The sequence below is a fragment of the Peromyscus californicus genome, unplaced genomic scaffold (assembly GCF_007827085.1).
Source record: "Peromyscus californicus insignis strain IS unplaced genomic scaffold, ASM782708v3 Scaffold_13__1_contigs__length_99412109, whole genome shotgun sequence".
Lineage (NCBI taxonomy): Eukaryota > Metazoa > Chordata > Mammalia > Rodentia > Cricetidae > Peromyscus > Peromyscus californicus.
The window spans coordinates 91,175,048-91,200,012 of NW_026294424.1; the positions used below are offsets into that span (position 1 = coordinate 91,175,048).

Sequence of the window (24,965 nt, forward strand, 5' to 3'; positions counted from 1 at the left end):
GCTGTAGACGGGGGTTGGGAGGGTGGGTTGGGGGTGCAGTTCCAAGGTAGAATACACACTTAGACACAGGCTCTGGGTTCAATCTTTAAAACCATGGGGGTTGGGGGAAGCCAACCACCATTTTGCCTGCTGTAACCTTGTGTGTTTATTCAGCCAGCCTCTTCACAGAAAAAAAAAATCCTAATGCCTTACTTTACCAACTGGTTTTCTTACACACAGGGCCAGCTCTCCTGTGTCACTTGCTATAAAATAAATACTTTCTGTGAAGCTGGGGGATGGCTGTTAGTAAGTTCTGGCTACACAAGCTGGAGGGCCTGAGCTCAACCCCAGAACCCATATAAAAGGCCAGGCGTGGTGGTCCGTGGAGCCCATTTGCCAGTCAGCCTCCACTAGGTGGTGAGCTCCAGGTCCCAGTGAGAGATCCTGTCTAAAAACAAAAACAAACAAGGTGGATGGTTCCTGAAGATGACACCCAAGGTTGACCTCTGACTCCACACGAATGTACAAACATGTACACCTCCTGAACATACACATACACACAAATACATATTTAAATGAACCTGAAAGACATATATATGTGTATGCGCGAATGTCATAATAAGACCCATAGTCTTGTACAATTAATATACAGTAGTGTAAATGGAGAAGAGAGAGAAGCTCTGAGAGATGAGAGGCCCAATTCCAAACACTTCAACAGAGAAGAGGCGACAGCTAATCACGGAGCTGAAAAGCCCTTTTTCTCACCTGCCTGAAGTACACCATCCAGTCAGGCTCAGTCTGGGCAACAAGGTCGTAGGGGGTTGTTAGGTAGACCAGATGGAGAAGGCTTTCCAGTACAAGTCCTTCAAGCCCTTTCTTCAAGTCTCTGTACAGAGTGTCAGAATAGGCCAAATCAATGGCCCCTAAAGAAACACAAACACAAACTCAGGAGGTGACTGGACCCGCTCTCAGCCAGGGGTGTTGTGCCTGCTTGTCCAGCACTCAGATGGCAGACTCGGACGGACGGCAGGGCTGGGGGAAGATCAACCACATCTACCCAGCAGGCTGAGGCCAGACTGCCTCGCGTGAGGCCCAGCACCAAAAGCCAGTTTGGATTAGTCTGAATTTGAACAAATATTTTCAACCTCTCAGAGTTTCAGCTTCCTCAATTTTAGAGACAATAAAGCATAACTGAGTCATAAGTGAGAAACTACATTGAAGATTCGGAATAATTCCTACATAAATAACATGGATGTACATGAAATATACAAAGTTATCTATGATATTAGTCTGTTTGTGCTGTGTATTATAATGAAATAAAAATGAATACTTTGAGAGACTGAAAATAAACAAATACAAAGACTTGTTATCCTTGTTTGCTGAGGACCTCAGCCAGCGTCTCTTGTTCTATACCTGCACTAGAGTTCAGGTCCTAAACTAAATCTGTGTATTAGTTAACTAATATACCAGGAACTTCAAATTCTCTTACTTGTAATGGTTTTGAAGGTTATTTTAATAGTATGTATCAATTTTTAGACAGTTCTGATATTACTACTACTCTATTTTTGGTAATCTAGCAAAAAAAATTTCAATGTGTACTCAAAATAAATTGAGATGCCCACTTTATAAGCCATGTGGCTGTTTATAATTAGGAAAATCATAAACAATGCAAGTGTTTATAAATAAAAGATGATTAAATAATTTATGTTACAGCCCTATTATGGATACTACAGTATAAAAGGAAAGTGAGCCTGGGCTCTTAGTATAGGCCAACATATATATAATCTCAGCTACTTGGAGACGGAGGCAGAAGGATAGCAAGTTCAAGGGCTAGCCTGGTCAACTTAGTGAAACCCAGTTTTAAAAATAAAAGAGCGAGCTGGGAATGCAGCTCAGTGGCAGTGTGCCTGTCTGACATGTGTGATGACTTGGGTTCACTGTATTTTACATGCACAATTCCATTCAAAGGTGAACAAGGTACATACATACACATATGTATCTATGTTGAAAAACAGGTGCCACCTGCCAGGGACACACTGCCCCTGTGTAAACACCAAAGAGATGGCTAACACCACCACTAAGTGACAGGATCCTTTTGGACCACTGTGATGAATGAGGTCAGTGTTGCCTGCCATGTTATGTGGTGGGTGAATATGTTTGGAAGAGTGTATACTGAACTGTGAGCAGAGGGAATTCCTGAGGAGTGGGAATGGGACAGGAGTGTGGGACATCTGAGGATAGTTTTCCTTTGTGTGTGTGTGTGTACATGTGTGCCAGAGGATGGAGGCCAGAAGATGGAGTACGGTTCTTCAGTCATGCTCCACCTTACTTTAAGACAGACTCTTACTGAGCCAAGAGCTCACTGATCTGGCTGGGCCAGTTGGCCAGGAAGCTCCGAGGAGGACCCGGCTGCCTCGGCCTCACTTCTGCTGTGATCGCAGACCCACCCCGCCACGCCTGGATGCTGATGTGGGTGCTGGGATCTGAACTCAGGTCAGTTCTCACACGTGCACAGCAAGCGCTCTACTGAGTCATCTCCCTAACGCCAGATCTTTATGTTTTTTTTTTTTTTTTGGTTTTTCGAGACAGGGTTTCTCTGTGTAGCTTTGCGCCTTTCCTGGATCTCACTTGGTAGTCCAGGCTAGCCTCGAACTCACAGAGATCCGCCTGCCTCTGCCTCCCGAGTGCTGGGATTAAAGGCGTGCGCCACCACCGCCCGGTCAGATCTTTATGTTTTAATGAGCAGACATGGATTATTTTTCAGTAAGTAAATTACAATATACTCACTAAGAAATAAATTCTTTGTTTAGATGTGATCTTTATATTATGCACAAAGCAAGTTCCAGAACAACAGAAATTACTTATTAAAAACTTGTTTTAAGTAATTATTTAAAAACAAAAAACAAAAACAAACAAACAAACAAAAAAAGGGTGGTGGTGGCACATACCTTTAATCCCAGACAGGTGGATCTCTGTGAGTTCAAGGCCTGCCTGGTCTACAGAGTGGGTTCCAGGACAGCCAGGGCTACACACAAAAACCCTGTCTTAAAAAACAACAACCACCACCAAACAACATCTTAAAGCTGTTTATAGCATGTTCTGAGAATTGAAGAAAAACACCCAGAAAGGTGCTATTTGTGGCAGGACTTAAGCTGTGTGTGTTGCTGAGGGAGGGGATTGGGAAGGAGGCATGGCCATCTCCGTCTCCATACACTTGTGCAATTACTTACAATTCAAAGTATTTTTCAACTTCTGAAAGCTGAAGTAGCTTGTGAGATTAATTACTTCTAATATGAAATCACAAATACAATTTAAAGAAAGAAAATCACTGTTTCTATTGTTTCCAATGTATTCCGTTAGAAACTACTGAGATTTAAACTTACCCTTAAAAGAAGCTTGGCCCAGCTTTGTAATACGGAAAGGACACTGTGACTCCTCACAGTCACCACGGCTGTCTCTGTGTAGAAGCCCTTTCTCCGTCAGGCAGCCGAGTGACTCAACAGTTATTTCCCAGAGGCTTTTCTCTTTCAATAAAATCTTCTGCTGAACACCGAAAAATGTACCATTCATAAACTGATATATGTCACCAAGACTTGTTGCGATCTGAAAGAATTCAGGACGTCATTGGAAAATTTACTTTAGTTCAAGGAATGAGATTACTCACTTTCATATCTTAAAGCTATGTGAAGAAAACATCAGCACAAATCTACACAATTAAAAGTTAACAAGAAAAACAACTGAAAAGACATCATCATGTTGGCACTTTTTATGCACATTTTCATTAAAATGCTTTAAAAAGATTATTATTATTATTTTATGTTTTGCTTTGTTTTGAGACAGGGTTTCTCTGTGTAGCCCTGGCTGTCCTGGAACTCACTCTGTAGACCAGGTTGGCCTTAAACTCACAGAGATCCACCTGCCTCTGCATTCCAAGTGCTGGGATTAAAGGTGTACAGCACCACACCTGGCTCCTATTTTATTATTATTAGTTGGATGCCTGTGTGTGTGTGTGTGTGTGTGTGTGTGTGTGTGTGTGTGTGTGGTGAGGTGTGTGCACATCAGTGCAGGTGCCTAGGTGTGAGGTGTGTGCACATCAGTGCAGGTGCCTAGGTGTGAGGTGTGTGCACATCAGTGCAGGTGCCTAGGTGTGAGGTGTGTGCACATCAGTGCAGGTGCCTAGGTGTGAGGTGTGTGCACATCAGTGCAGGTGCCTAGGTGTGAGGTGTGTGCACATCAGTGCAGGTGCCTAGGTGTGAGGTGTGTGCACATCAGTGCAGGTGTCTGTGTGTGTGTGTGTGTGTGTGTGTGTGTGTGTGGTGAGGTGTGTGCACATCAGTGTAGGTGCCTGTGTGTGGTGAGGTGTGTGCACATCAGTGCAGGTGCCTGTGTGTGGTGAGGTGTGTGCACATCAGTGCAGGTGCCTGTGTTTGTGTGCACATCAGTGCAGGTGCCTGTGTGTGTGTGGTGAGGTGTGTGCACATCAGTGCAGGTGCCTCTGTGTGTGTGTGTGTGTGTGGTGAGGTGTGTGCACATCAGTGCAGGTGCCTGTGTGTGAGTTGTGTGCACATTAGTGCAGGTGCCTGTGTGTGTGGTGGTGTGCACATCAGTGCAAGTGCCTGTGTGTGTGGTGAGGTGTGTGCACATCAGTGCAGGTGCCTGTGTGTGTGAGGTGTGTGCACATTAGTGCAGATGCCTGTGGAGGGCAGAGGCGTTGGATCCCTGGAGCTGGAGTTACAGGTGCCTATAAATCACCGGATGTGGGTGCTGGGAACTGAACTTGCGTCCTCTGCAAGAACAGTACTGGCTCTTAACGTCTGGGCCATCCCCCAGCCCCCAAACGCTGTTTGGTTTTTATACTATCTCCAAAGCTGTGCTGTTTGATCTCCCCAGCCAGTCTCCCCAGCTCCACTCAGACTCCTTTGGAATCCTCTCTTCATCCACTTCTAGCTCCCCATGGAAGCATCTTTCAGGTCTAAGAACTGCATTAAAAAGGAAACATGGAAAATACAGCTAAAAGAATCCACATGACAGCGTCAGGCAGCGCTTTGCCAGAAGGGTCGCCTTCCTCCTTCGGCCTTTCTCTCCTCGTCAGCCCTGGGTTCCATTCCTTCCCCTCCTCCCCTGCTGTCATTTACAACTTACAAAAGCGATCCCAATATCCTGCACTTGCTATTCAGATGTAACACTCACTCTGAATTAGATCCACTTTTATTAGCCAATTTCACCAAAATCAGCATATTAAAATATGATCGATCAATAGTGCACTCTTACAATTCTGATGATACTTCAATGGGAATATTTAAGTAATCATTTTATATTAAACCAATATAAGGGATAATAAAAATATTATGGGGCATTCATTTTTCAATTGCTCCTCTCTTTCCTCTTATTAACCATCATTTGTAATATTCAATCAAGCTCAAATGCACTTATAAGATATTCTAGAACTGATACTCAGTTTGTGGATCACTAACGTACTTAAGCTTCTGTGGTGGTTTGAGTAAGATGCTCCCCATGGTCTCAGGTGTTTGAATGCTTGGTCTCTAGTTGGTAGTGCTGCTTGGGTGGGGCCTTGCTGGAGGAGTATACCACCGGGGGTGGGCTTCGATGGTTTATATGTCACACTCCATTCCCATTCAGAGCCCTCTGTTTACTGCTTGTAGTTTGAGATGTGAGCTTGCAGCTTCCAGCTCGAGGACAGGTCTGCCACCTGCTGGATCCTAGTCCCACCATTATGGACCCTAACCCTCTGGAACCATAAGCCCAAATGAACTCTTTCTTCGACAAGTTGTCTTGGTCGTGGTGTTTTATCTCAGTAATAGAAATAACTAAGTTTCCATGCTGCTTCTCTCCTGACCATCACAGCTGATGCGGTAGAAGGCTGGGTAGAGCAGGTGCAAGGGGCGTCTCTGCCTGACTCACCGACCTGTCTTCATGTCATCTTCCCACTCCTCTCTGGGAAGCCTGGCCACGATTTAAACCTGGGCCGGCCTCTGTCTACCTTTGGACTACTCCAAAGTCAAGTCCGTTAAAGCATTTATTGAGTGCCAATCACATGCCAAGTTGGTGTAAGGCACTGGAATGCAATGGTCGCAATAGAAACATAAGCCCCGCCTTTTCAGGGCTTTAGAGCAGGGGATGTTATTAGTCAAATAATAGTAACAAAAACATGACCTAAAACTGAAACATGACCTCAAACTGATCGGTGCTGTTAAAGGACTGGAATGCAGTTCTGCAAAGGAAATAACAGACTGACTCAGAGGTGTAGGGAGGCATCCCCAAGGAAGATGGGCAAACAGCACATCTAGGGAGCATTAAGGTCTTAGTGCACCTTACCTTAGAGAAGCGTAAACAAAAGCCAGGGTTTCTGGAATGGAGAGCAAAAACCATGCAAGAGACTGGACTGGAGAGACAAGCTGAGGCCGCATTAACCAGGCACCAGGAGGAGAAATCTGGGTTAATATTCTTTTCCTTTGGGTTTCTGTTTTATTTTTAAGACAGGGTCTCATGTAGCCCAGCTGGTCTTCAACTCCTGATTTGTCTGCCTCCACTTCCTAGGGGCTGGGACTACAGGTATATGACCACTATCCCAGGTTTTGGGTTATTTTTTTCAAAGATCGAGTCCTAATATGTAGCCTTAGCTGGCCTGGAACTCACAAAGGTCTTCTTACCTCTGTCTCCCAAGTGCTGAGATTAAAGATGTTGTGGAACATGCTTGGGTTCAATTTTTATAGCAACAGGAAACCACTGACAAAGTGGAAGTGGAAAGAGTGACATGTGCACTCCTATTTTGTAACTACTCCATGTGAAGCATCACTTGGAGGGGATGTGGTAGGCCAGGCAGTGCATGCAGGGAGCCATCAGAAGACAGGAAAACGAGGATTCAGCAAGGGACACAGGAATGCAGTGCATTCAGGTCTACAGTTGAGAGCAGCCTATTGCTCTTTGCTTCCAATTCAACGTTTGTAAAATAGAAATTATACTTAGTTCAAGGATTTGAGTCCTTAAGGTGTTTATCAGGGTATCTGAAACACGGCTGTGATAAATAACCGGGGCTCACTGAATCTCACAATGCAACTGTTCTGTTCCCTTCCTGGAGTTTCCTGCCCTTCCTGTCATCTGTGTCTCTTGGGATACCCACTTCCATCCTCTGAGCCTCTGACCTCGGACTGTACAAGTCACAAGTATTGACTGGTATCAGAGCCCTTGTTCTTACCAAGTCTCTATAACAACTGTTATGTACCTGATGGCATGCTCCTCTACTACCCCAGTCAACACCAATGGTTTGGGGCAACTCTTGCCTCTCAACAATCCACTCTTCAGTATCTTCAGCCTTCTCCAGACTTACAGCATCCGGCCTATTACCCAGGTCACAGCCCTTCTCCAGAGTTACAGCATCCGGCCTGCTGACTATTACCCACCTCACATTAAGCTTTCTTTTCTTGCCTTCTACTCTACCTAGGATGACTTATTGCTTCCTTCTATATCTAGTCAGGGTTTCTCTTTCAACCTCAATGCTAATTCTTCTTCTTCCTTTAGACTTTCATGATTCTAAGTGGCCAGGTGATACTGTAATGATATTCATCTGCAAGGTACCAAACTTGTGGTATCTCTCTGTTATGCCTCACACTTTTACTTCCATGTTCATAGTAATGAGGACAGGCTATATGATGAGCTAAGAACAGTGATTCTGCAGTAAGAAAATGCTAATTCAAACTCTGGCTTTTACTACTTTGTGGCTAAATATACTTGGGCACAAGGGCTAAGTTTAGTTAACTCAAGAATAAATCTAAAAGAATAACCCTACAAAATCTAATTCCTAATCTCATTATTTTTCATACTTGATAAAGACTGTACAAATCTCTAAGATAACGTGAAAATACTGTAAGTGAAAATGCACTTACTACACCTAGCCTACAGAGCCTCATAACTTGGTAACATTCTGCTCTGTAGGGCATCAGCTGCTGCCCTACATGTTTGCAGAGCTGGGGCTTGCTACAGCCGTCCAGCATAAGGTGACGGTATTGTACCACAGGGTTACAGGCACACTTCTGTTTTAGTGTGAGCAGAAGTGATGGGTTGTCATATATGATCCATTGTTTCACAGCTTCCACAATACTGTCTCCTAGAAAATAACTTTTGGGAGGTATCAGTTATTATCTGATTTCCTATATTTCCTCTAACTGAAGAACTAAAAAGACTCAGATTATTTTTGAAAAACAATTCATTTATTTTTATTTTAAGTGCATTGGTGTTTGCCTGCATATATTTCTATGTGAGGGTGTTGGATCTCCTGGAAATGGAGTTACTGACAGTTGTGAGCTGAAATGTGGGTGCTGGGAACTGACTCCAGGTCCTCTGGAAGAGCAGCCAGTGCTCTTTAATTCACTGAGCCATCTTTCCAGTCCCAGATTTAGATTTTTTACATCATAGATTGTTCTTTTTCACATTACATTAGAAGTTAACATTTTTTTTATATTTTATAATTTGCCTGAATTTTTAAAAATCTCTATTATCTCAGGTAATAGTTGTCATATTTAAGAAGACCCTTAAAAATACCTTCAAACCAATTAAAGACAGAAACAAACTCTGGATTCCTTTGGTGAATTCCTCAACAAGATGGCTGTAGCAGTTTTCCAGGGGTCCATTTATCAGTTCCAGGACCTATAAAAGTTAAAGCAGTATTATCTTTTGTGCTGTTACTAATGCTCAACAATGTTCCACATAAAGGCCTAACACTTTGTACAGATCCTGGGAAGCCCCAGACTCCTCCAAAGTCAAAACAAAATCATATCACAAAAAACAAAAGAGCAAGAATTAACAGATGTTCTATAAAATAAGAACAGAAAAATATTTTTCATTGTCTGAAATCTATAAAAATATTTGAACCTCTCTTTTGAAGTCTTAATCATACAGGAGGATATATCATTTAAGGAACAGTGGTAATTAGTTTTTTTTTTTTTTTTTTTTTTTTTTTTGGTTTTTCGAGACAGGGTTTCTCTGTGTAGCTTTGCGCCTTTCCTGGAACTCACTTGGTAGTCCAGGCTGGCCTCGAACTCACAGAGATCCGCCTGGCTCTGCCTCCCGAGTGCTGGGATTAAAGGCGTGCGCCACCACCGCCCGGCGGTAATTAGTTTTTAAGAGATGATTTCATGTAAGGGCTAGGCCAATGACCAAGAAAGACAAACAGACAGACAGACAGGGCAGTACAGAAGTCTGGGCAGATGGAGCACTACCTGCTGCTTGTCTTTTTCTTGAAGCAGAAGAATACTCTCGCCAACGGTGTCGATCCCAGCACGGCCAGCCCTGCCAATCATCTGCTTATACTGATTCCTCCTTAAGAACTCTCGAGCCACATAGGGGGCTCTTAAGATGACTCTATGGACGGTATAAAATTAAAACTGATCCTCTATGTCAATAACACTACTTTTTAAACACAATTCCATTTTATCTACCTGTTATTAATGTTAGCTTTAAATAAAACTCCATTTACAGTACATCTTTGATGTCCTAGGTTCTTGAGTATATCTTCTGTAATTCTTACAAAATAATTAACAATACCCTCCTTTTCTTTTCTTATGAAGGAATTAGCTGAAGTCCAGGAAGTGGCTTATCTTGAGCCACGAGGTGAGTTAACGCCACAGCCATCACTTACACTCAAGTCTCAGTAGTGGAGAGGCCGATGAGCAGCAATGCTCTACAAGCATCTTGACCTTATACCTGGAACTGAAAGATCTGGCATGGACCACCACTGATGCTTCCAATTTACGAACTGTTACTATCTTTAACTGTAAGGCATTGCAGACTTCAACTGGGCTGAGTCTACGAAAACAGCAATTTCAGTCCTGCTCGGGTATAAAGTAGTCTGCAGTCAGACTCTTCAAAGGGAACATAAGAGTCTATCACTGCCTACAGATTACCACCCTCTGCATTTATAGATCTCAACACACTGTTTAATGCTTGAAGAAAACAAACAGAAAAGAAGTAACGAGAACACACACAATAAACGACTAAATACAATAAATAAAAATAGGGAACGGTAAAGACGTTTGAAAAATTGTAAATAGTGTCCACAGAAAATCCCAGGGGGAATCACAGCCACTGTAGTAAAGCAGACCGCTACAAGAAGTATAATACAAGAGAATTCTTGGAAATTTAAAATTCATTTAAATCTAAAGAAATAATGAATGAATGTAACTAATAGAATAGTAAAAAACTAACTTTTTATATTCTGATAATTCCATACATGTATAAAATGTATTGCCATTGTATCCATTTATTTCCACACCCTCTGATCCAATCTAACTGGGGCTAAACTCCTACTTCTGTGTCTTAAAAATATAGATTTGGGGGTGGTGGTACTGGAGTGATTTGGGGGTGGTGGTACTAGAGTGATTTGGGGGTGGTGGTACTGGGGTGATTTGGAGGGGGTGGTACTAGAGTGATTTGGGGGTGGTGGTACTGGGGTGATTTGGGGATGGTGGGACTGGGGTGATTGGGGGGGTGGTACTGGGGTGATTGGGGGTGGTGGTACTGGGGTGATTTGGGGGGTGGGACTGGGGTGATTGGGGGTGGTGGGACTGGGGTTTGAACACAGGGCTCTCTTGGTGTTAGGCAGCACTCTGCTTCCCAGCCTACTAAGAAACCTGGATTTTATAGGGAAGGTAAAACTGGAGGAGAAATATGCAAAGGAGAGCCGACAGCTCAAACCACACGTCTTTGCCCCACTCAAGCCAAAGTCACAAGAGAAGACCATAGAGATGACGGAGGATGAAATACAGAAACGACTACCAACAGTTCTAAGATGAAGAAAACCATGGCGCTCACGACGCAGCCCTCGTCAAGCCCTAACTGAAGACAGTAAGCTGGATTGTTGGCAATCACACCATCAGGCTGCTTGGGTTCCAGTCTTGGCTTTGAACTCATTTACCTGATGGGACATTCAACTAGTTAATGACTTAATAGATTTTAATTCTATAAAATGTCAGTCATAAATTGTGAGGGTTGAATACATAAATACATGTTCAGCAGTTAGGTGCCGGGGGTGGGAGATGGCGATGTGGGAACAGGAGGGAATAACACACGACAGTAATTAGTATAATTAGACACCACGAGGAAAATTCAAGGGAAAGTCTAAATGCTGTTGGAGGGACAGCTCCACGGACAAAGGCACTTGCCTCCAAGGCTGACGACCTGTGCTCTATCCCCAGGACCCACATGGCGGACGGAGACAACCAGCTGCCTCCTGACTCGCAAAAGCTGTCCTCCAACCTCCACAGTCACACTGGGACATGCATGCTCTACCCCACAATATAAATAAATAAAATGAAGAAGTAAAAAGTGTTGGCGAGGAGAAACTACAAACCACACAGAAGCCAGAAGCTGGCTCCACGCTGAGCATGGCGCTGCTGCAGGCTTTAATCCCCGCACTTGGAGGCAGGGGCAGGGGGATTTCTGTGTGTTCAACGACAGGTCTCCATAGCGAGTTACAGACCAGCCAGGACTACACAGTGTGACCGGTGTCTAAACAGGTAAGTCGATAAATATGAACACAGGGGGTGACAGCACAATTAAAGACTATGACACTGAGACTGTCTTAAGTATGCCCAGCAGGAAAGTATGCTTTTGACAGTCACAAAAATTTTGTGAATAAATTATTTGCTAGAAAAAACCTACAGTCATGAATTATAAAGAGAAGTCAGTTTTATAAGTTTGGTAATATGTGAAAAGGTAACTGAGGTCTGATTTTAAGAAGCTATTGCATTCAGGCTGGGCAGTGGTGGCATGTGACTTTAATCCCAGAACTCAGGAGGCAGAGGCAGGAGCATCTCTGAGTTCCAGGCCAGTCTGGTCTACAGAACGAGTTCCAGGACAGTCAAGGGTACACAGAGAAACCCTGTCTCAAACAACAACAGAAGCTACTGCATTCAGATGGCTTTAATCAGCCTCTCTCCTGTGGATTGAACACGGGGCCTCATAGATGTCAGACAAGGCTCTAACCACTGAACTCCACCCCCAGACTGGCCTTCCAAATCAAGTCATGCCTCTAATCCCAGCACTAGGAAGGAGGCTGAGGCAGAAGGATTCCCTCCAGTTGGAGGCCTGGGCTACAGAGACCCTACCTCACAAGATCAAAACACAAAGAGACAAACACATGAAAGGACGGGGGCACAAAAGGGCGGAGTCTAATGTCAGGAAATCTGCTTCTTCATTAAAATGTTAAAGGAAACAAACCGACGAGCTCGGCAGAGGAAAGCGGCTGATGACTCTCACCTGCGTGCTGGGAGATTGACCCCCGCCGCCAGGGTGGATGTGCAGGTGAGAAGGCAGAGCACGCCCGTGGAGTAGGCCTCTTCCAGAAGCTTCCGTTCATCCCCAGTTAGACCGCTGTGGTGATAGGCAACTCCGAAGGGGATGGTGCGCTTCAAGACAGGGCACACTTTACCACCGCCCACGTTCCTCAAGTTTTTAATCACTTCACATTTTTCTTTCTCTCTGTGGTTTAGATAATCCCTAGAAAAACAATCCGTTAGATAAAAGAGCCTGGCACTGGAGAGATGGCTCCGCAGTTAGGAACACTGACTGTTCTTCCAGAGGACCCAGGTTCAGTCCCCAGCTCACAACCACTTGTATCTCCAGTTCCAGGGGATCCAGTACCTTTTTGTGACCTCTGAAGACATCAGGTGCACACACCGTGCACCCGTGTGTATGTGTGTGTGTGTGTGTGTGTGTGTGTGTGTGTGTGTGTGTATGTGTGTGTATGTGTGTGTATGCAAGCACCCATACTCATAAAATAAATAAATCTTTAAAAGGAAGAAATATGAGCCCTTGAATTATAGTTAGAAAGTGCTTACCATTTTTCTTTTACTACATTATGTTAACATCCCTTTTAGTTATGTATTATTTTTTATCAGTATAAGTACACAAAATGTTCTTTGTGTATATTTTGTATGCATGTGCCTGTGTTCCTATTTGTGTACAGGGGTGTAGTGCTCCAGGGAGCCTCCTGTGAGTGTTCCAGCGAGCCTCCCGTGTCTCCCCAGTATTGGATTACAGGTGTGTGCCACCATGCCTGGCTTTCACAAGGGTGCCAGGAATCCAAACTTGGGTTCTCTGTCTGAGCCATCTCCCCAGCCCCATAAGAGGTTCTTTTAATTTTAATTCTTACTTCATTAACCATTAGAAACACTCTCCAAGTCTTTTTTTCAGATCACAGGACCCTATGGAAACCTGATTAAAACTAAGGGAAAGTCAACTACTTATATAAACACATCACTTTAGATACAATTTCAGAAGCTTCATGGGCTTCCTGAATTTTTGTTCCTATACCTCCTATGAATCCATGGAATGGAGGCCAGGTTTAGACCCCTGCTCTAGATACTATGATTATTTCCTCTACAATATATGTCTTTATGGGAGATAGTTTGTTATATTTTAAGGCAGAAATGTTCTGCTCTGAAAATGGAAACATACCATACGGCAAAACAATGTCTAAACAATAACACTGTAGAAACCTCAGTATCTTAAATTATACTAAACAATTGAGTGATTTTGTAAGAAAAATTATTAATTTCCTTATTTTTCTTAGTTTTAAAAAATTTAGGTTTTAGGGTTTTGTGTGTGTGTGTGTGTGTGTGTGTGTGTGTGTGTGTGTGTGTGTGAGAGAGAGAGAGAGAGAGAGAGAGAGAGTACAGGTGTCTACAGGTGCTGAATCCTCTCGGAGCTGGAATTACAGGCAGCTGTGAGTCTCCTGAAATGGGTGTTGGAAACAAAACTTGGGTCAGGTCCTTGGGAGAACAGGAAGCGCTCTTAACCCCTGAACCATTGCCTCTCCAGCCCAATGTACTGAGCTTTTTTGTTTGTTTCTAAGTCATTATGTAGCCTGGCTGTCCTGGAACTCACTATGTAGACCAAGATGGACTCAAACTCACACAGGTCCTCCTGCCTCTGCCTTCTGAGTGCTGGGATTAAAGGCGTGAACTATCATGCCTGGCTTTTTTTTTTTCCTTTAAATAATCAACACCATCACTGTAAAGGCAGACTGTCAATACTGAAATCCAACTTCTTCACTGTACCCTAAACATTTTTATCACTGTATTATCCGGTAAATTTAATTCTAATTTAGACAGTCTACGCCAGTAGGGTTGAGAGGGAAGGTAGAGAATGGCAGATTAAAAATTCAGGTTAACAGTCTATGACTCCCGAAATAGCCTCGGGTAAGGGGTCAAACGGGGGGGGGGGGGGGGGGGGGGAAGGTGTGGGGGTGGGAGGGGTGTAAAATTATAAAACCCACACACAACAAACAGGTGCAGGAAAAACAGAACTATCAGCACTTACAGCTGCCTTACACTGTCTCTGTGGACACAGCAGAGCTTACATTTAAACAACTCAAACCCCAAACTACTACACTTGCAGAATTTATAGGAAAGTGTATCTAGTGCCCACACAAGTTAAGAAAACAACTGCTTATCAAAGAGAAAGTTCAGCTGCAGACATGACCTGGCCTTGGAGAGATGACAGTGGTTACCCCACCCTCGCAGCATGCAGCCCACCCTCGCTGCATGCAGCCTGCTGGGGCCCATTCCCAGACATGCAGAATGGTCTAAGATGTGGCTGAACCCTGAGTCACTGCTTCAGATCTAAGCCAAACCTTCAAATCTAAGCCTCTGTGGTGGTCACTCTCCTGTAACTGTAAAATAGTTTAATATGAATTTCAGTTAAACGTTCTTTAAGGCCAATCCTTCAGAACCTAATAAAACCATAATGCTCTGCTAAGAAAATAGTGATCATCCAACAGGTAGAGTGTATTACTCAGTCTGTAACTTATGACATAGAACAGATACTTCAAAAAAGATTAACGTACTTGCTTAAAAATTTGCACAACATTTCTGCTACATTTTCACAGTTCTTCTTACTGGGACAAAAAACTAGGCATGAGTAGGTGGGGATGACTTCTGTCACCAAGGCTACCAAGTGATCGGGATCCATCCTTTTCAGGGCATCAGAATACTGCAAAACAAAGAGCCAGGCAGATCGCAACTGTAAAAGCGTGTCAATTTTCCTGTGTGACTTTTAAACCTCTCCATATCTCATCATTAAAACAAAAGATGAGAGCACTATAAAACATCAGCTGTTCAATTTTCCTCTTAGGTAATTCGTTAGAGATTTGGTTTGGGGGCACATTTAGTCTAAAAAGAGGATTAAACAATTAAGGATTCAGGAAGTGAAAGCAGTTCATGTTATTAATAACTCTGTTATATGCCCACCTCCACCCAAGCCGAACAAAAAGCCCAGAGAGACGAGGATTGATGCCACCAACAGTCAAAGGCCCGCACAAGTGACAACCCTTTACTATCACTAATCAGATTCCTTAACACTTCCAGAAGTGGGAAAGAAAATAGCAGTGAATTATGACAATTTGTAACGTTATGCAGGGACGTAAAGGACATGAAATAAAAGCATAGTCATTTAAAATCTCCTTAGTTCCTTTCACTTTACTGAAAACTAAAATAAGGATTTAGACTACACCTCACGAAATTCTAAAGCTGTGATAAAATGCTTCCCTTTTAAATACCCTTCATGCCAGTGGTAAGCCATCAGCGTGCAAACACGACCACCTCTACACACCAATGTGTCACTCACAGACTGTAAACTATTCTGTTGTTGTTGCTGGGTGAATGACATATCCACCAGATGTGTCTCCAAATTTTCATGGTTCAGGAGCCAAAAACATCTTACTGGTTCATTAGTCAGGTGCAAACAACCTAATAAGTACTTCCTCAAAATCCAGCAGTTATTGAATAAAAAGTATTCTAATTCTTAACTACCACAAGAGCTCACTAACAGGATGTGTGCACAATGTGGTATTGTCTTTCAAACTGGTGAGGGACTGCACACAGTCCTGTCCTACTGGTTTTCACAGTATCGCATACAGCAACTATAAAATACCCAACTTCACAGACATACGCCCAAGGAAGAAGCCCAGTATGATCGAATGCTCAAACTGGACCTAGGTGTAGCTCAGTGGTTGTGTGTGCCTCATATGTGCAGGAGAGGCCCTGGCTTGATCCCCAGCCCTGCAAACAAAACAGAAAACCAGCTGCACTCAACCAGCAGCTGCCATCCATGACAAATCCAGTCCCAGACCCCTCCCCCATACACACCCCTAGACCCACCTGAACCTGCTGCAGTGCCCCGCACACCTGGGTACAAAGCAGGGAGCTGGGACTCAAGGCCTCCAAACCGTCATACCTTATAATTAAGGAGACGTGAGAAGGTCATGCCATCCGCAGCTCTGCTGTCCACCTCATAGATTGTGTCATTTACTTTCAGGTATTCTTTCAGTTCAACCTTGAATTAAAAAGAAATATGTGCAATTCATATCAAATTTGTAGTTTGAAATTTAATAATTTTTTAACAAGGACACCTAAACAAAGACCTCAGCTTTTCTAGGATCTGTAGACATGCTTCAACTTGAAAGTTCTGGCTTTGCCTCTTTTTCCCTTTACATAAAAGCAGGAATTAAGATTCTTGAAAAATTGCCGGGCGGTGGTGGCGCACGCCTTTAATCCCAGCACTCAGGAACCAGAGCCAGGCGGATCTCTGTGAGTTCGAGGCCAGCCTGGGCTACCAAGTGAGTCCCAGGAAAGGCGCAAAGCTACACAGAGAAACCCTGTCTCGAAAAACCAAAAAAAAAAAAAAAAAAAAAAAGATTCTTGAAAAATTACTTTTGAATTAAATAGTACCCATTCTAAAGGAAACCGGACCCTTTTGTATTTGTTGTAAGAAGTTGGAATGAGGGGCTGGAGAGACAGCTCAGGGGTTAAGAGTTCTTGCTGCTCTCCCAGAGTTCAGTTCTCAGCACCCACCACAGCTCACAACCGCCTGTAATTCCTGCTCCAGGGGATCCGATGTCCTTTTCTGGTCTCCACAGGCACCACAAACACATAGCTGAGTGCTGGGATTAAAGGTGTGTGCCACCACTGCCCAATTCCATCCCCGCCTGCCACCCTTACTTCTAAGGTGAATACATAATAACCAATACTGTGCAAACTTTGGGTACCTACTGGTCTGAACTGACTGGTGTAATATTCGGCTTTAAGGAACTCCTGGAGGTCTTCAACATTGTTTAATGTTGCACTCATGCCAATAATCTGAGTTGTTTCTAAAAAATCAAAATATTAAGAACAATATGTCATTTATGTCCAAAGGAATTTTAGCAATACTTCAGTGCTATTCTGCCTGAGCGGTCTGGAAACAGAGCAGGGAGATGAGGGTACAAGCAGAGTGTCCTTTATCTAAATGTTTGAACCAGACATGCTTCAGATTTGGGATTTTTTGTCAGATTCTGGAATATTTGCATATACATAAAGAAGAATATTGAAGTGACTTAAGTCTAACCACATTATCCATTTATTTCATATATTCCTTACACCCAAAGGTAACTTTTTATGCGACTTTTAGTGTACCTGCATTTTGACTGTGCCCCATCAAATGAGGTCAAGAAATTTTTCCATTTGCTGTGTTATAAGAGCATTCAAAAAGCTTTAGACCACGCTGGAGTTTTGATTTTCAGACTGCTAAACTGTATATTGTCACAGTAGATAATCTGATGCTCACGGAATGAGACCTTTCAGGCAGCCCAAAAGGACACTTCATAAGACTTGTAAATAAAAGAGTGGGCATAAACACTCCGTAGTGTGCATCTGACAGCTGTAGAGGACACAAAGCTCAAAGAGCCCCAAACTCTTTTTAAAACAGTACAAGAGTTTGATCATGTAGTGCTGGGTGGCCCAGAACTTTCACAACTTAAAACTATTCTTGGGGGGCCAGAGGTGTTTCTCAGTATTTGAGTACACGATCAGCACAGATACATCAGACTCAATCCCTAGCACCCACCAATAAAAAACTTATGAGATGACATTTACAGTTTTTCCATGTATAAGGTAAGCATTGCAAATACCACATCAATAAATAGAGATGTTTGGAGTGTTTCATGCATATCTAAAGACAACTGGATGTTGCAAAATAGTTCCTTAAAGTGACTACTCAAATATATTTTGCAGGTGTGGTGGTGCACACCCTTAATCTCAGCGTTCTGAAGGCAGAGGCAGGCTTCCTGTGACTTTGAGGCCATCTGGTCTACACAAGTTCCAGGCCAGCTAGAGCTATATAGTGAGACCTTGTCTTTAAAAACACAAAAACAGGAAAAGCACATACTGTTCTCTTGGGAGGATGGTGCTGAGGGTAATGGGGGCAGCAGGCCTTACCCAGTGTTGTGTGAAGCCCAGGGAAGGCATCACACATTTTCAAGGAACCCTCACAACTACAATCTCCATTTTACAGACAGAACTACGGAGGCTGATGATGTGACTGAACACGGAGCTGGAGCAAGCAGTTTGAAAGCAGGTCTGCTCCGAGCACCTTCGTAATTCCCACCCATCTATTCTTTCAACACAAGTGTGTAAGTTGACAAGCTAGGGCATGAATCTTAAGTCCCCTGCTCTAGGTTATGGAACCCAGAGACAGAATCAAGTTGTTCTAAGTCAATACTTACTGCTGGTGTAGAGGACTTTGGCCAGGGTCATCTCCAGTATGGCACCACGGCCCCCTTCACCGATCATGTGCAACTGTGAGATTTAAGGGGAGGCAGGGAGTAAAGAAGTCAGTTTTCATACACTGTCTATATAAAACAGCTTTTTGTGCAGAATGAACATGTACTCGGTATTACAACTGTAGCACACACTGGTGCTTTAGATTAATGAAATTTGGGGCAGCATCCTGACACATTTGGGATTTGATAAGTACCATTATAAAATGTCTCTGTACACCCACATTCACAGTTCAAGAAACATTTGCCAAATTTTAGATTGTCTGGCATGGAATGTCTCTTGTGTTCTCTGCATATTAATTTAGTTACCGAGAGGATCCAAACTGTAGCTGGGAAAATGAGTGCAGTATGTTAGTATAATAAACATGATGTTAACCAACCTCATCAACGACAACCAGACCCAGCGTGCTGATCCTTCCGGTTTCGATCAAGGCATTCACCAGGCTATGCCCTTTCTCAATAGTGGCGATATACAGCGATTTCTTTTCCCTCCTTTTAGTGGGAGGAAATCTTCCTTTGCTTCCAGCATATTCTTCAACAAAGAAACCAAGTTCTATACCAAAACTTGATAAACTGGAAATCTAGAGTCGCAGTTAAATAAACAAAAACACAAATAAGAGATGGCGTTAAAGTTCTCAGAGGGATTCCCTTAACGTAAAATGGTCCCCATCGGTGGGTGCAATCTAGGAACGCCTATCTAGGAACTGCTGCAAAAATAAGGTGATGATCTTTACAAAATAAACACAGGTAACTCTTAAATTATTATATATGCACGGGCATTCTGTCCGGATAGATATCTGTGCTCCGCGTGCACACACTGCCAGAAGCCAAAGGGGGTGATGCATGCCCTGGGACTAGTTACAGATGGTTGTGAGCCACCGCGTGGGTGCTGGGAATTAAACCCAGGTCCTCTGCAAGAGTATCCAGGGCTTTTTACCCTCTCTCCAGCCCTGATATGCATAACTTTTAAAGTATATAATGTGAAAATAAATTTTACCTGTCTCCTTTTATATATATAAAAACCGGGTTGGGGATTTAGCTCAGTGGTAGAGCACTTGCCTAGCAAGCACAAGGCCCTGGGTTTGATCCTCAGCTCCAAAAAACAAAACAAAACAAAACAAAACAAAAAAACATCTAATTGACTCATTTATTCTGATAAGGTAATGAGTTAGTTTCTGCTTGAAAAAGCAGGCTAAATATTGATGGAACATTTAAGATATAGTTTAAACCACCAATTTAGTAGAAAAACTATACGCAATTACTATTTGAAAGTAACTTAGTACCCTGTGCTACTTCTGTAATCCAAACAAATAATGAATCAGTTAACAACTATACATTCATGCTAGTTTTCGATCGTAAGACGTTCTATTAGAAAATAACAGCTGTTTACATGCACACACCTTTTCTTGGACAATTGCCACATACGGGAGAATCATTAATACATCCTTCTGTCGGCAGAGAAGCTCTTGCAGCATTAAAATCTCAGCCACAAGGGTTTTCCCACCACTCGTCGGCAAGGAATATATTAAATTTTTTCTTTTTTGCACAGAACTTAATGTCAGACAAGTATGCTGCCAGTCTGTAGAATTTAAGGAGAAACAGCAGAGGTTATTTCCCCTTCACCATTCTCAGGAGTTTTTGTGAGAAATCGGGAATCTCAGTGTGGCAGTCTTCATGATCACTGTAATTCTTACGGGTGGTGACTGCCCCAATCCTGGATGTGCACAGCCAGCAGGTCTCAGCTCAGCCCTTGTCAGCACGTGGGCAACTGGCTCGCCCTTACAATCGTGGCAGATACAGGTGTCGAGTTCCAGCAGAGCAGACAGCTGCCTGGGGACAAGGGGCCAATATGTATAGAGAAGGGGGGTCTAAGGACCTGTGTTCATCCTAAAACCGTCCTATGTTCTACAAGATCATTTAGGCTTACCTCCGTCACCTACCCAAGAGCCTCTCAGGCAGAAACTGCGGAAGAAAAGAAAATCCACAAGATCTCGCACAAACCAGAAAAACCTTCAATTAGCTCTCTTATGGACTTGATCTTTGAATGGTCCAAATATCATTTTAAATAAGGACTATGTAAATCATAAAAGGCTTCAGTTACTAATGGGTACAACCAGGGTCTCTCCACCCCCAATTTAGTAAGAAACAATTGATGAAAGCAGAACATTACATGAAAACTAGTACTCTGAAGAATTTAGAGGTTGAGGATGCAGTTCAGTTGGTAGAGTGCTCACCTAGCATGTATGAAGCCTGGGGTGATCCCCAGCACCCATAAAAGGGGTCTGGTGGCTCATGCCTGTAATCCTAGCACCTGAGCAGTGGAGATAAGAAGATCAGAAGTTCAAGTTTATCCTTCACTACATAGCTAGCCTGCATTCCACGAGGCCCTGGATAAAATGATGATAATAATGGAAGTAAGTAATTGGAAATTGTACATCAACAATCTTCAAAATGCATACTAGTATTTTTTGTGAGTGGATGTTTAGCCTGCACACACACACACACACACACACACGTGTGCACACCTGTGCACCACTCATATATATATTATAAATCTATACCCTGGTGCTGGGACTTGGACCTGGGTCCCCTGGAAGAGCAGTCAGTGAGTGTTCTTTACTGCTGAGTTTTATCTTTAGAGGAACAGGCAAACAAAGTAATAGATACAGAAAAAGGAAGCTCAACTGTAATCTACAGGATCGGCCAAACAAACAGGAAGGAAACAAAAAAAAAAATCCCACATTCATAAAACCCAGAGAGAATTCGCCACTGGGCAGTCTGTGAGAAAAGTGATGCAGCATTACAAAACCTAAGACTTCATCAGCATTTCTTCCAGGACTCTCCACAGACTCAGTAAGCACTGGATGTTCACTGCATCACTGTCTAACAAGCACTATGGGGTGGGGTGGCGTAAGCTAAATGAGTTATTCCAAGTATGTCATTCACAGCATAAAATTGGAATTAGGCCCGCAAGATGGTTCAGTGGGCAAAGCCGTTCGTTGCCAAGCCCAAGTTTGATCCCAAGGACCCACACAGTGAAGGGAGAGAACCAAACCCCACAAGCTGTCTGTTCTCTGACCTCCTGATGCATGCCATGGCACACATGTCTACATCAACACACATCCAAGTATTCAAAACAAACAAGTGGAAAAAAGTTAAAAACTACACACTTGATATACGGTTTAAGAAAACCCATCCCAAATTTAATTTAAAGGGCCTGAATACATTGTTTTATGAATTAAAGCGAAGCTGAGGGTGGTGGTACACATCTCTAATCCCTGAACTTGGGAGGCAAGGGCAGGCAGACTGCAGTGGATTCGAGGTCAGCCAGGGCTACCAAGTGAGGCCTCAGCTCAAGGCCTTACAACAGCTATGACCGAATAACAGACACAAACCACCTGACTGTCCAGTGATTCTCAAGTACTTACAATGACTGTTTTTCTCTAAAAATATTTAGAAAATATTAAGCTGACAGGTTTGGCTCAGTAGCAAAGTGAGTGCTAAATGTGTAAGGCCTTAGGTTTGATCTCCAGATCACAAATAAACCAAAATATTTAAAATGTACATAAAGCACCTCAGATTGGTATCACCCACCAGTTATCAAACTACAGAAGTTTATACACAAACTTAACTATATTCATTTTACACACACGCACACACCATACATGATGTGCACACATGCGCTTGCACTCATACACAGTGATTTACTGAGGCTTTTAGACACTACCAACATAATGTCATTACAAATAATTTATCAAGTATTTGGCAAGGAATCTAACTACACGGTAAAACCATTGTTTTGCCATACCCTGTTTTTCTGATAGATAAGGCACTGTTTAAGTAACAAGGCCAGAGTTAAAGAGGCCGAAAAACCAGCAGTTGGGAATTCTCTAAAGCCCAATATACCAGGGAAACTGCTAGTTACATAAGACACTGAGTCCAAGTCCCGCCTATGCACTGTGCTACATCCTGGACGTCCAGTACTTGGGAGGCAGATGTGGGAGGATCATAAGTTTGAGGCAAGCCTGTGCTACATGAGATTCTGTCTCAAAACATGAAGGCTGGGAATGTAGTTCAGAGGCAGAGAATTTGTCTATCATGTTCAATGCCATGGGTTCAATCTCTAATACCACAAAATGCCTACACAGCTCAAAAGCAAAACAAAAAAAGGCAGGGCCCTAGAAACCTGCCCTCAGGGGAGTCACTTGGCAGCAGATTCGGACTGAGCGAGGTAGCCAGCAGAAGGGCAGAGGGAAGAAAGTTAATGTGTATTTTAAGAGTTTGGTTTTTGCTGAGACAGGGTCAGAGACAGGGTCCTCATATAGCCCAGGCTGGCCTTGAACTTGCTGTGTAGCTGGGAGTGACCTGATCTCCTGACTTTCACCTCTTGAAGGGAGGACTGCAGGAATGAGTACACACTACACCCAGCACTGCAGCTCGTGAGCCACGTGTCTCACAACGTACAATTTCTGGGACTCTTCTGTTTTATGTGTATGAGTGCATGTCTAGCCCCAGAAAGGTTTGAAGAGGGCCTCAGATCCCCTGAAACTGGAGTTACAGATAGCTGTAAGCCACCATGTGGGTGCTGGGAACCAGATCCCAGTCCTGAGGGACTCAAGCACTCTGCTAGGAGCCCTCCACAACGGCCAATTCTTATAGTCTGATGTCAGACTTTATTTTCCCGTCATTCTACTTCCCCAACCTGATTGTCCTGAGTTGACAATCCACGTTTCAAAAGTTCATTCGTTCTCCAGAAATATTTACGAAGTGGTGCCTGATGGACTGACCTCCTATATGGCACCTGCTGTTCCTGTCTAAAATGATATATCTGAAATATATGCAAGGACCCAGGACTTTTGAAAAACATTGCATAATTATTATTATTACTGCAGTATTTTTTGCACTTAAATCTTAGCTTTTTTTTTTTTTTGGTTCTTCAAGACAGGGTTTCTCTGTGTAGCTTTGCGCCTTTCCTGGATCTCGCTCTGTAGATCAGGCTGGCCTCGAACTCACAAAGATCCGCCTGCCTCTGCCTCCCAAGTGCTGGGATTAAAGGTGTATGCCACCACCGCCTGGCTTAGCTGTCTTTAAATGTGTTTAATTTTAACTGCTATTACTGATTTCTTTCACTTAAGATTCTGAGCAAAGGAATTTAAACAACTAAATTGTTAGAGAATTCAGATGCAGCCAATACCAAGGAAACAATAAAAGAGCTAATCAGAGAAGAAAACAGTGAGAAGCCAAGCATGAGGAATGAAAACTCAGCAGTGTAGTCAAGAGCAGAACATAAGGCCACTCTGGAAGCATGTCTGGGCTTGGATTCCTTAGTCTTTGTAACTTAAGTGAGGGCACAGGAAGTGAGGGGACTGAAGACTACTTAGGCAGGGGACACAGCCAGGACATCTGGCTTGAGGAAGACCAGACGGTAAAAAGGAAAGAAGTCCATGATAGGGACGCAGGGTGAACACAACTGATCTATGGTCATTCCAGATGAGAAACAGAACCAGGGATCCACCTGCTTCCACTGATTTCAATTAATGTTCTAGTATTATTTGAATTATAAATTTGGTTTTCATTTTATAAAAAGTATTACCATATAGTTTTTTGATTCCTTTCAACTGAGCATAAAGGTCTCTCACTTTGCTCGGTAGAGAATAAAAAGGACCGAGATCATCAGACGGTGACTCAATTGCTTTTCTAGCAACACTGATTTCCTCAGACAGGAGAGTCTCTCTGAGTTGTTTACTCCTAGAAAACACTGGGGTCTGGGCCATGGCGTTCCCAGTCATAGCACTTTTTAGGTGGTCCTTAATGCTCTTCCTCCTCTCGGTCTCTGCAGAAGCTCTGACGTTAGAGAAGTCATCATTTTGCTGCTGTGGTTGCTCTTTACGGCCACAGGCTGGTTCTTCATTTGATGATTTATGTGAGTTCCCATCTCTTTCCTTAGTACACTGACCACCCAAATCATTTGAAGGGTTCTGCATACTTTCAAAGTATAAAATTTGAGAAGAAGGCACATCAAATAAAAGCTCATTTTCAGGTTCAGGTCCAGCAGGGACACATAGATCACTCTGGCTCTTTATACACTTATTATTCTCAGAGTCGGAAACGCCGAGCTTGTTTTTGATGCCGTCTGAACAAACATCTTGGGTAGCAGAGTCTGTAGCAAGTGTCCTGTGTTCAGGCGGCTGCATACACTTCTGCTCCAGGTCATCAACTTGGGCTAAAAAGGAATTTTCTGCAAAGCTATCATAGTCATTGAACATGTCCTCTTCGCTGTCGTTTTCCTGAAACAAAAACACATAAATGAATTCCATCTTCATCAAGAATAAAAAATGTTCCAGCAAAGGACTATACCAAACATACCACTATATGC

The 24,965-nt window shown here is 43.1% G+C and overlaps 1 protein-coding gene across 12 annotated transcripts in view; it reads right to left on the reverse strand.

Moving 5' to 3' along the window:
* Positions 1–24,965, reverse strand: part of Helq (helicase, POLQ like) — a 38,429-nt gene that overhangs the window by 11,559 nt on the left and 1,905 nt on the right. For 4 of the 12 annotated variants that reach the window (XR_008217569.1, XM_052735506.1, XM_052735505.1 and 1 more), the window contains exons 2-13: positions 24,183–24,876; positions 19,990–20,168; positions 18,970–19,170; positions 18,536–18,608; positions 17,046–17,143; positions 16,231–16,329; positions 14,843–14,988; positions 12,253–12,492; positions 9,216–9,357; positions 8,539–8,643; positions 3,363–3,582; positions 745–902 (exon numbers count right to left, since the gene is read on the reverse strand). Coding sequence is in view for 9 of the 12 variants with exons in the window: in XM_052735506.1 (XP_052591466.1) it covers positions 745–902; positions 3,363–3,582; positions 8,539–8,643; positions 9,216–9,357; positions 12,253–12,492; positions 14,843–14,988; positions 16,231–16,329; positions 17,046–17,143; positions 18,536–18,608; positions 18,970–19,170; positions 19,990–20,168; positions 24,183–24,876 (2,355 nt within the window). In the remaining 3 variants the exon portion in view is untranslated. Of the gene's footprint in view, positions 1–744; positions 903–3,362; positions 3,583–8,538; positions 8,644–9,215; positions 9,358–12,252; positions 12,493–14,842; positions 14,989–16,154; positions 16,330–17,045; positions 17,144–18,535; positions 18,609–18,969; positions 19,171–19,989; positions 20,169–20,193; positions 20,420–20,823; positions 20,977–24,182; positions 24,877–24,965 lie in introns of those variants that run through there. The other 8 variants (XM_052735511.1, XM_052735509.1, XM_052735510.1 and 5 more) reach the window with 6 other exon arrangements.